The sequence below is a fragment of the Lepisosteus platostomus genome, chromosome 4 (assembly GCF_059453375.1).
Source record: "Lepisosteus platostomus isolate fLepPlt1 chromosome 4, fLepPlt1.hap1, whole genome shotgun sequence".
Taxonomy (NCBI): Eukaryota; Metazoa; Chordata; class Actinopteri; order Semionotiformes; family Lepisosteidae; genus Lepisosteus; species Lepisosteus platostomus.
In genome coordinates, this window is record NC_142614.1 from 18,388,060 (window position 1) to 18,400,995 (window position 12,936).

Sequence of the window (12,936 nt, forward strand, 5' to 3'; positions counted from 1 at the left end):
TCCCAGCACTACAAGGCAGCAAAGCTAACCCCTGCACCATTGTGCCTTCCCTCTTAATTGTTGCCATGAAGAATAACCAAAATACCTCATAGGTAACACTAACAGAACTATTCACTATCTACACCGAACACAGAGATTGCATGTAATATTACACGTACGTAGGACTTGTTTGCATGTAAGCTACACAGTAGCTGTAAGCTGTATTGCTTACATGCAAACAAGGTGCATCAATGTGAAAAAATATAAATATATATAAATCAAATACAGGCATTGAATTAAGGGTATGTAGAAGACTGTTCCAACAGATCAAGATTAAAGGGAGAGCATTATGTGCTAAAAGATACCATAGGAAGAAAAACAATGTAAAATGGAACAGTCATTAACACAGCCAGTTCTGTTCAACTGTCTAATACTGGGCACACAGAGGAGCAGCACACACAAAAGGCTGGATAACCTGCTCCTCTCAGAACTTCAGAAAATTTCACCTCACATGGCCTCTTCCTTCATATGAATTAAGATTAATGAGTTTAGTGGATTTAGCTGCTTAGTCCTGACTTGACTTGCCTTGCCCTGTGTGAGTAAGAGACAAAGATGTTCCCAGTCTTAACAGGTGTTGTATCAGTCAGCTGTACTGTCATTGTTAGAGAGACGACATGACATGGGTTATCACTGTTCTCACTGCGTGCTTATATTTAGCATCGTTATGTCATAAGGTTACAGTGGGGAGCTGCTTCACATTTCTCCCTAGTTTTCCCTCATTCCTATGCACATCTGAAAAAGCCTCCACAAGTGAAATGTGGTTTTCCTTCTTCTTATTTTACATCTTGGGATTAACCTCCATCTGTTCCTTTGTTAAACTGTGTCTGTTTTACATCAGTGATACAAATTTCCATGCCGGAAATATCTTACCCTTAATGTAAGAGAATGTGGCCATTAAATATAAACAAACTGTTTAGTTTATTGTTTTTGTTGTTTATTGTTTTAGTTTAGTGTATTGAACAGGGACAGAGCAGAGCTCCTAGGTTGTACCAGAGATCAGATCTACATATGTTTCATACCACATTGTCCAGACAGACAATAATTTATTGGAGTCAGCAAAGAAACATCAGTCTCTATTAACCTGGTGTTTGCATTAAAAGGGGTCAGACTGATATTTGAAAACCCCAAATCTATTGATGTGATGTCAGATGATGTCTCAATGAATGAACTACGGTGCCACACGCGTCTTATAGCCCTCTCAAATTACTGCTTTCAAAAAGGAGTCCAAAACTAATTGTGCAGTTGAGACTGAGGATGTTCAGTTACATTGTTTAACCAGGCCTACCAGTAGAATAACTAGATTAGCATTAATAATAATTCCTTACACCTACGCAGTATTGTGCTTTTCTAGACACTCCACTCAAAGCGCTTTACAGTTAATGGGAACTCCCCTCCACCACCACCAATGTGCAGCATCCACCTGGATGATGGGACGGCAGCCATAGTGCACCAGAACGCTCATATTAGTAGGGAGGAGAACAGAGTAATGAAGCCAGTTCATAGATGGGGATTATTAGAAGGATATGATTGATAAAGGCCAATGTGACATTTGGCCAGGATGCAGGATGCTGGTTACACCCCTACTCATTTTGAGAAACGCCCTGGGATTTTTTATTAACCATCAGTTTTACGTCTTATCCGAAAGACGGCATCTTTTTACAGTAGAGTGTCCCCATCACTATACTGGGGCATAAGGACCCACACAGACCACAAGGTAAGCACCCCCTACTGGCCCTAATAATACCTCTGCCAGTAGCAACCTTAATGTTTCCCAAGAGGTCTCCCATCCAAGTACTGACCAGGATCACACTTGCATAGCTTCAGTGGGCTGCCTGTTGTGAGGTGCAGGGTGATAAGGCTGCTGGCAACATCTGGAAGTCCAACAGGTTTATGTCCAAAAAAATATAATGGGCAGCTGTCAGAAGGTGGCCTCCTAAACTATTTAAAGGAAAATAAACCAATTTCTCTCTGCTGTTAGTTTCTAATATTTTTGCCAGCTTATTATTTAATGAAATGCCACTTTGAAAAGATGAATAGCTTGCTGGGGTAGGCTCTGGCTTTCCCATGACCCTATACTGGATTAAGCAGTTAGAAAATGGATGGACAGATAGAAAAGATTAATAATTGACTTGACACGTTTTAGTTTAATTAACTTTTCACCAGGCTATGAATATTTTCCAGAGATGTACAACATGTACAAGACATTGTTGAGTGTAGCCTGAGTTCTTAGATGTTTTCTCAAATATTGTTCCATTGGCCTCAAATGAAGCCAAGCATTTAAGTGAAAGAAGCAACAAGTTCTATAAGGTGAGGTAACAGACCAAATGTACCATGACATTTGTCTTTATTATAAAGTTATCATATTTCATATATCATATATCATAGGTCATTTGAGCCTTGTGCGTTTTGGAGATAATACATACAGTACATGTTTCATGAGGTTTATTTTCAATGTATCACATTCTTATACAGGGCCCCGACTAGCTCTGTTGGTAGAGCATGAAACTCATAATCTCAGGGTTGTGGGTTCGTGTCCCACGTCAGGCGCCAGGTCCTCCATGTTGGAGGCTGGGCACAAGGCTAACAACCCTGTCCTGTAAAAAACCAATGTTACGGAAACAGCAACAGGACGTTGCTGTCCCTACATGCCGGAAGGCCGGAACTGCAGTGTGAGTTGTCAAATATTGCCATCTCTTCAAGATAAAACCTACAGCTTATCAATACAAGCGTATTCAATACTGAACTGTGGAAACCGCACACTATCAGCAAATGGAGAGAGATAAAAAAGGCTGGGTGACTTATTACCAGTTATATCTCGGCTTGATATAACTGGTAATTAGTGAATGACCATCAAGCACACCGATTAATCTCATTCTAAATTATAATATGATCTGAAACATTGTGTATTTGCCAAGACCAAACTATGTCTTTATCCAACCACCTTCACTCTGTGAAAAAATAGCAAGAATAACATACTATTTAAATCAAAACCTCATTGAATTTGGCAAAGCACATTTTTAGACAACTGCATTAAGTGGACTTAGTTCTATACATTCCCTGATTTCTAAACATCATGAAGCCCAACACTAACTCTGAACTGAATTACAGACGTCTTAAGCAATAATAATGTCAAACCAGGACTTTTATTCAGTTCATCATAAACAAGCTGAACCTCATCCAATTTCCTTAATATACTTTGTGCTACGAGATGAACATTCCTAATGTGTTACAAAACTGCTCCACCTCCTGGTTAAAATTTATAAGTGCTGGTGAATATCCACTTCTAGGTCAGAGTAAAATGTGGATGAATGTATTGCCTTTAGAACAGTCAGACATAACCAAATGTCAGTGCATTGCAATATTTATCTTATTCACAACAAAGAAGATCATTTTATAAACTGTGACAACATATTTAGAGCAATATTTCTATTTCACACCAGCTTTCACACTGACAAAAGCGTGAAACTTCCAGAAACTTGAGAAAACAAGACTTGAAAAAAAGATTATACAGTAATCTGTAGGAGCTAAATGGTAGTGATTTGTAATATATACAGTAAAATATATATATAAATTGTAGTTAGATATATTCGCATATACTTTTTATGATGCAGTGTGTTGAGTTCCCTAGATCCCCAAAGAAACATTTGCAGAGCTCAATTTCTTCACAATCCCCCAATATTGGATCAGTACTGTCCCAGCATCTCCTGGGAACACATCCTATTACTTTATTGCTTTAGGTTTACATTATTTTTAATGGATCAAAGAGCAATGGTGATGATTGTACTGGAAACAGAACTGATCAAAAGGTGTCTACAATATCACTTAAGGTGAACATACTGTAATACTGCCTAAAAACCATTGGGGGGAAAAATACATTCTTTCTTGTTTATTCTTGTTTTTAGGGAAGACCTCTTAATCATTTTGAGGGAACGTTTTATCTCCCTTACCTTTACAACCATGGCAGCATAAGTTACATCTGCCCTCCACAGTTGTGGTTTAGACCATCCGACCAGTGGATCTGCTTCATCGTTGTAAACAGGAAGGTATTTAAATGAGGGAAAACATTGCTGTATCTCCTTTATGGTTTCTATTTCCTGTTCCAAGATACGGAGAGAGCTACCTTCACCCTGTAAACAAAGAAATCCACAAGCAACAGATCATGATTTGAAATGTATTTGTTCTGACAATCAAAAGCCTTAGTGAATTCCTTAGGAATACCAACAAATTGATCCCTGTAATTATATTGGGAAGGGCAATCATGAGACAATGTCCTTGCCCACCCTAATTTTACTAATGCAAAAATGCAAAAAGTTGACTATAGTGTCAAATTAAATCACACTTCTGAGTGCCCTTTCAGTACAAATAGTATTGTGTATCACGAAAACTGACGATGCGGGATATCCAACAATGGTTGATTTCTGTAGCCTCCAATGTGCTTTTCTTGGTTCAAATGAACCTGGTATTTGGTTTATATAGTAGCTGTGCTTGTTCCAGGACAGTTTCAGAGCACAACAATGCTAGCGCCTGGTCTCTCACCTTCTTATGCAGTGCTATGTAGTCCAGCCGGACACCTGTCTTCCCAGTGAAGAAGTTGGTGCCGTTGTAGCAGTGAGTCAGCATGGCCCAACAGTAGGGAGAGTGAGGAGGGGAGTGACAGGAGTCCCCTGGGCCCCCAAGCTGCAATAAGGGACTTGCATCCTTCAGACCTTCAGAGCAGGCATCATAGTAATTGAGGAAACCTAGAGGTGAGGAAACATTAACTTGGACTATGAAATCTACTGCAATGCAACAGACCGACAGTTGCTCTTTGTGCAGGAATGATAAAGTATAGACCAGTTAAAACAGACAGATTTCTGTCCTTTGGTTGTTTTAAAATAATGAGTTGTGGATCTCAGGCTTTTATACAAGTGTGACAGTTATTGAAAAATAACCCAAAATACCTCCACATTTCTCTGATTGGCCTAGTCTGACCAAGCAGCGAGTCTGATTTTCTTAGTTACTAGGTCAAGTGGGCTGTGTCCCATGCAGAGCCCTGATAGGTCAGAAAGAAATGCATTAGCCAATGCAATGCACAGGTATATGGTTATGAGAACAAATTTTCCCACAACATTTTGGCAACAAATGTGTCTTTCTCTTCTACTTTTTGTTTGTGGACACTGTTTCATGGAATTCCTTTCAGTGGATTTGGATCTGGTCTCATTTTAGTGTCCTAAGCTAGCTTACCTCTTAACGTCAGTGGATGATAGGGTAAGAAGTGCATCTGTGATTAACAATTAAAACCACATTTACAAAATTTGAATATTTTAAAAATACAAAAATCCTTGAAAGAAGATTTTGGTGGTAAGGACATTAAAGTGTCCACAAAACTTTTCTATTTGGTGTTTACTTTCTCCTACCCACATTTATCAAAATTCTAAAAAATACAAAAATCCTTGAAAACAGTTTTTGGTGGCAAGGACATTAAAGTCTTTTTACCCTACTTGTAGAACTATTAAAGATACACTATAATCATGTGGACGTGACTTTGGGATACACAAAGAAGCGTGAACATACTGTAATTTAACAAGAAAGTCCTTTACCTTGGATTGTTACAGTAACATTGTCAAAATCATGATTGTTGGGTTCATTCCATGTTTCAAAGTTCCACTTGGAAACATATCCTAAGCCATACTTATCTGCAATTAAAGTTGAAAACATTGTGTTACAATGACAAAAATTCCAAGGCAATAAATACATAAAGACTAAGGTAAGAAAACCAATTTAGTGACTGGACTGAAATGCTTTGAATGCCAAGAGTAAAGAGGGCAAACGTTTTGTGTGAACTGTGCAAACCCTTTACTTCAGACGTACCGATGTACCTCTTTGCCAGAAGGGAGACCATTTTTTTCCACTCCATCACTTGCCTTTTGTCCTCAAAGTCAGTGAAGTATCCACCAGCGCTTCCCATCAACTCAAAGCCTGAAACAGTCACACCTTGAAGTTAATCACCTGCCTTTGGTTAGAACTAGCTTAGAATAAAAAAGCAGTTGTTTATATTGAACAAATAGGACACAGTAGTGTTTCCGGCATTTGGGCCAAAATGGAGTTTGGCATTCCTTTTCTAGGCTTAGTTCCCACTTACAATGGAAAGCTGAAAGCCCCTGACCAGGTGATGACTGCTGACTGTCTCAGGAGTTGCTATTGCCCTGTCTATGGTGTCCCAAACCTGTCCGTGGTCTGAGAAAGAGGAACCAAATCAACTGATGTTACCTGGTCTCAATCCATTCTGCCACAACAGGTCAATAAGTTTATCCAGCTTGGTGAAGTTGTAATGTGGTTCTTCATTTACAACACTACAAAACAAAGAACAAAAAGAAAAGTAAAAACCTGCTTCAGTGCACCCATCCTAAACTGTCATGGAAAGGTCTCAGTATTTTCAGCTGGATGAAAATAAATACAATATACGAGATTTCTTAAAATTCTACATTTTAAATGCATGGAAAAATAATTCCTTTGGAATACTGTGGAATTTATTTTATTTACAAAATGTAATAAAAGTATACATAGTAAAAATAATAATAATATTCGTACATAATAATAAAGTGTACATATTACAAATGTACAATTGAAAGGATATTAACAGATGTTAATGTTACAATTACATTGCTTTTTTTCATCTCTTAACCCAGTGCTAGGTTCTTGTAAATTGTCTACCAAAACCAGGAGTATTTTACCCAAAACTCTAATTGGAAATGAGTAGAGCACTTTGCGAATTTTATGCAATCTGTGTGTAGTGTTGGGGCAGCAAAGTGGCACAATGGTTAACATTGATACCTCACAGTGTTAGGGCCCTGGGTTCAATTCCTGGGGTGCTATCTGCATGGAGTTTGCATGTTCTTTCTGCATGAAGTTGTCATAACACTTTAATTTGAAACATGACACAAAGAAGAGTGTCACACATGGAATACAGTATGTGGTTTAGCAAAAATATGCATTAATCCAAAGGAATTACCCCTGATTCTTCAATCACAGAAAAGAAAAAGCCTATGGTTATTCATAACAGCAAGCAGAAATTTCAGGCATGTCCAGTTATTCATGTCATGTGTCTGGCAAGTGCTGTGTCGTTGTATTTCTACAAGTGACTGTGCTTTTGAGGATCTTCTACAACTGATTTCCTGTTACTCCGAACACATAAAGAGCTCTTGTGTGCCGCTAAGTGCTTGTCAAATTCAATAGACTTTAATTTAATTAACTGCACAGAGATCACAGAATGAATCAGAGAGACTCTGTGTACTAGGGGAAATTAATGGCAAGCTTCTTCATTCAAGAACTAAACATGAAATGCTTAAATAAACACAAATACAATTAAACAATAATTATGTAATTTGTCTAGGACAACATGGACAGCTCAAATATAATATTCAATATTTATAGTAGTTCAGGTGGGTAGCTGCGTCAGCATGCGTAGGCTGCCTCCACACCTGAAGAAGGCTACACGGCCGAAACGTTGTGTTTTCTTTCTACTTTTTTTCAGCATGGAATAAACCTTTTACTTGTTCCTTCAATATTTATATACATGTAATATACATGAATATTATACTACAGGTAAGTAATAAAACCATGTAACAACAATCAACATTTAATTCATTTTAACAATGTTTTAACTATACTTGTTAGTTTGAACAATTAACAAGTACCTTTAAAATCTTATTTGGAATCTTTTGAACAACAGTGATTTTTTAATTCAGTTACCATTGTTTCCCATTGGTTCTTGTAATAATACCAAAAGAATAAAGATGGGAAAAATTAGAATCCTAAACATTTGCACTTGGTTTTATACATGTTATGAAGTCTTTCATCTGCTGTTTTGCTCTGCTCAAAACAGTTTATCACTGAATGGCACCTGCATGACTCACTCAGACAGCTCTCGGCCAATCTAGTTTTCTTCCCACCCTTGGTGGAAATAACTGTATGTGCAGATTGAGAAATGACTGTGTGGACAAGTGCCTCTCAGGAGTTAATGAATTGTATCCCTAGTCTTCTGAAAGTTGTGTGTAGCACTCAATGGTAACATTAACAAGAAAAAAGAAACAATTTTCACACTATGTTCAAATAATTCTGTAACTTGACAATGTTCTAGTCATCTCCACATGGTTCCATGGCACAGAAAGTCTCAGTAAACAACAGCTCTTTGAGATCCTTATGTTTTATAATTGGAATTGGGAAAGATCCTCATTGCAGTGAACTTGTTAGCTGCTTGAGTGAGTCTCATTTTTTTAATGTGGTGGGTATTCCAGTCTATGAAATGTCCTAATGGTAACACAGTAATTTAAAAAAGAGCAAAAGAGTTGGTTAGGCCTCCCTCTGAACCAGAATTCCTAAAACTAAGCGTCACCTAGACATCAGCAGATTTCTTACCATAAAATAAAGTGTTTTTGGGAAAAAAACACAAAATATAATTTGTATTAACCAAAGATGACTTTAACAACATGCATCAAACTGAGGAAGGAAAAGTTATAGATTAAACAACATTGGCATAGATGAGGCACATGTTTTACAGGTACTAGGAATACTTATGATAAACAAACTTCCAGAGTATTCTTCCAATTGGACTTGGTCTTTCAAGATAAAAAATTGGAAATGGACTGCACAATTGCTAAAATAGCCTTCATCCATGAAATTGGGGACAAAAATGAACCAATTAATTACAGACCAGTAAGCCTGACTTATATTTTGTGCACGGATATGGAAAATCAGAACAAAACCAGAGGATCACCTACTGTATATGGAAATAAACTATTGGGGAATAGTCAACATTTAGAAAGGCCAAAATAAGCAACAACAGTAATTGACACAAAACAAATGCTAAAAATAAACATACACATGGAAAACACTGACATCTTCTAGACAATTTCTAGAAGAAATAACAAGGGAGACAGAATGTTACAGTAGCTATACCTATACCTTACATATACTCTACCTAAAAATCAGTCCAGGACAGAGCAACCAAGTATTTAGCAAAGTACTTTGCTAAATGTTGAACAATTCTAATATCTTAATGCCACTGGAATGCCTATGTAAATATTCCTTTTATACATGCATTCCTTGTCATCTTATAGTTCAGCAAAAAAAACAAGGATGGATTATTGCCTTTTACCTTCTTTCATTTCTTATATGAGAAAAACCTTAGCCAAAACAACAAGGAAAACAAGAAAAAACAAAGGTAACAATGTTTAACCCAATAAAGAATTTATTTGCACATGTTCTTTCTTCTTACTGACAATGTGAAATAAAAAAAGTAAACATTTTTTATGTTTATGTCATTTCTAAGACTTCACAGAAACGGGTTGGTACCAGAAGATACAAGAACATGAAGAAAATGTTTGATCAATTTAACAAAAGAACAAGATGTTATTAATATTTATCTGCACAAATACTCTACACCAGAAGAGCAACCAACCATTTTGTCAAGTAAAAGCCCAAGCAAATGTTTAAATGACTTTGTCATTTAAACATTTACATTAAAATTCAGTCAATGGATTCTCTTTAAATTACATGGTTAATGAATATATAAAGCACTGGAAGAAATCACAGAGGTGACACTTCTGTTCAGACAGAATGCACTTGTTATTAAGCAGTGTATGGATCTCGCTTTAAAATATGAGAAACTTACTGATTAATATTTTTACTACAAGTAATTAAATTAACCAACAGCTTAAACCTGTATGGTCATTTTTGATCATCACTAATTTTCCATTAATTTTAAATTGTTTCCCACTGGCTCTTGCAAAAAACAAAGTTAATGAGAAAAACAAGCAACCTGAACATTTTTACTTGGTTTGAATGCTGTCTTTACTATAGTTAAGTCTACCATTGATGTCCCTGCTAAAAAAAGGGTTGACATGGAATAGCACCTGCCCACCTCTCTCAGACAGCTCTTGGGCAAACAAGTTTTTATTACGTTCCTTGGTGAAAATACGTGCAGCTTGAGAGGAGATGAAGTGCACCTGTGCCTCACTGCAGTTAATGAATTGTATCCCTCGTCTTCAAAAAGTTGTGTGTATAGCACTTAATGGTTAACAAAGAAAAAGAAAGATCCTTTTTTTTGTTTAACAAGTTAGGAGAACATACTATGTCCTTTTAATTGTGTAACTTGTCAATGTTCTAGTCACCTCCCCATGGTTCCACAGCAAAGAGATACTCAGTAAACAACAGTTCATTAAGAGCCCTATGCGTTATGAAATGAGAAATGGGGATGATTCTAATCACAGTGAACCTGTTGCTTGACTGAGGTACAGTTCCGTCAGGAATTTAGGTTAATTTGGCTGTAGAATTCAGGACTTCTTCAGACACACATGCTGAGGTGAATGTAATGAAATTAATTCGTAGCACGTCCATCTCTCATCATAGAGCTGCCTCATCCTGGTAAGAGCCCAGGAAGTACAAGATTTGGCTACATCCTGGACAGGACACACAGTCAACTCAGAGATACCAATTAACTTAGCGGTTATGTTTTTGGAAACTGGGATGAAACTGGAGAAAAACATGGCAAAACTTATGCAAATGTGAGGGGAACATACAAAGCCAGAAAGCATCTCCCTCTTGAATGAAACCTAGGACCTAGAGCCGTGAGGCAGCAGGGGCAAATTTACAAGGAACACTTTTCAGGTTTAAGAGGTAAATTAAAATGAATTATGAGTATGATTTGGAACAGGGTAAACCACAAGACAGCTGTTTTACCCTTATGAGCAAATGTAGTGCAGCTGTTGAGGAAAAGGCACTGTATTCTAGCTTAGTGGGGCATTTTGGTTCCTATCTGTGTTTTTTATTTAATCTTTCACCAGCCACTCACCAGTATCAATCACCTCATCACCTTCACTCAATCAACACTCTCACTTAAGAAGTGATTTAGTGCAAGTGTGATTAAGTCACTGTAGTGTATTTCCAGTGACTTAATCACACAATGATAATGATAGAATTATCAATTTTTCAACATGATACCAAAAACTTCTAATCAATATCCAAAATCCTTAAACGTGATATTTATAAAGAATTGCACACATAAAGAAATACGTTTCTTTTGATACTCAGTATATTTTAGCTCTTTATTTTGACTCTTAGCGTCTTGTGAGGCAGGATGAATACACTCCCTAGGGGAGGGAGTGTTTCCATTTTCTTCTGGTGGTACAGTAGCTCCATGCCCTTGTTTAAGTATTTTTCTTGTTTATGAACAAAGGAACACCTACAGACCATCTCTTGTGTAGTATAATCCTTGTGAGAATGTTCTGTCCAAAGCACTGCCTGGCAGGCTGCTACAAAAATATTCTTTCTCCTGTATATCATACTACATTCATACATTGCATTTTGCTCATTTAATGAAGTTTTATAACCAGAGACATCTATGGCAATAACAAGACACTTATGAGTCTAATGTATCCATTAAAAAAACAGTGACTAGTGACTACCAGCAGGATGCTGAAGATCAGATCAACTTTATATTTAACCCACCTTTGACAATGGTTTACTTACCCCAGGTTAAGAAAATACAGAAGCATTTTCATGTCTGTGAATTATCTTAAGAGAAATAATGCTATCTTTGCCTAGCCAACATTTGTCAATGTGGCTTAACTTTTAAATACTGATGGTGTCTGTTCTGTTTGATTCTTGTGATTATTTACAGAATCCTGCAGTTCCTGTACTGTGTGTTTTTTCACAAAAAATTGCATCTGTCACTGTTAATCATCAGCATTTTCCCTGAAAGAATACAGCCTACTCCACATAAAATTAATTAGATTTAGGCATTTCATCCATTGGCACACAATGAAAATTCAACATGCTATACTGTACCAGCCCAGAGTATTACTGAGTATTACTTTTTACACTTTATCTTGACACAAAAGTTGTAGTTTTACACAACTTCACAAGCACTGGAGTTGTCTTTAATTTGAGTATCTGAATATAACTTTGGTTACTCTGGAAATACCTGCCTACAGAAAGGATGAGCAGGTGGATGGCAAGACCACATTGAGGACAAAGAGATTTCTGTCTCTTTGGTTCATAGTGCTGTTATTTATGCTATGGTCAGAAGGCAATATGTCAGCACTGCTGCTCTAAATAAATCTATTTTATTTGCTCTGAATAAATCCTTAAAGGAATAACTTTCACATGCAGGTCCTATGGTAAAGAACAGATTCATCTATAAGGGTCATCCACAGCAGACCAGACAGCCCACTGTTCTGCAATCTGATGACATATAATTTACTTTGTCAGCACAGGGAGGACAAAATGTAACATAAGTGTAGGTCTACTGTGGTATGCTGTCATTACAGGGCACCATAAACCTGTAATCACCAAACACTAAACTATGTTATGAAATGAGAAGATCATTAAAGAATTAATCAATAATTATTTTCTTGAACTAAAGAGTACTTAAAAGTTTTAGTACGTTTTAGACAACACACAAGCATAAGAAGCTTTGGAGAAGTAATTTTGGATATCGTCTTTTTAAAATAAAACATTTTGGAGAATCGTTAACCTTTACCTTTTTAAAGATGAAATAGTAGGAGAGTATGATTCCAGATACAACAGTCCTTCACCACATTTCATACAGCAGAGAAGCAGTGTCAGAAGAGGCACCCTTTAGACTTAAAATCTAAATATTCCAACCTTCTCCTAATGTGCTCTAATTTTTTGTAGGTCAGAACTACATTGATATCTCATTCACAACCCTTCATCTTCAATCTATATACCAATTAAATTGTGCCTAAATCTTTGTGTCTTAGAAAGTGAACACCCAGACAAAGCTTGTCATTTTGAGAAAGCCCAGTCTTACACTGGCACCGCCACATACCAGTGTTTCCCCATGATTATTTAAACTCATGTATGTATCCTACATGTGTGCAAGATCACAAAAAACAG

General features: G+C 36.9%; 1 protein-coding gene across 2 annotated transcripts in view; it reads right to left on the minus strand.

Annotated features, from left to right (window-relative positions):
- The window catches only part of idua (alpha-L-iduronidase), a 39,119-nt gene that overhangs the window by 6,547 nt on the left and 19,636 nt on the right, over positions 1–12,936 (minus strand). For both annotated transcript variants that reach the window (XR_015935888.1, XM_088628838.1), the window contains exons 3-7: positions 6,289–6,371; positions 5,890–5,997; positions 5,619–5,714; positions 4,576–4,778; positions 3,987–4,166 (exon numbers count right to left, since the gene is read on the minus strand). Coding sequence is in view for 1 of the 2 variants with exons in the window: in XM_088628838.1 (XP_088484964.1) it covers positions 3,987–4,166; positions 4,576–4,778; positions 5,619–5,714; positions 5,890–5,997; positions 6,289–6,371 (670 nt within the window). In the remaining variant the exon portion in view is untranslated. The remainder of the gene's footprint in view (positions 1–3,986; positions 4,167–4,575; positions 4,779–5,618; positions 5,715–5,889; positions 5,998–6,288; positions 6,372–12,936) is intronic.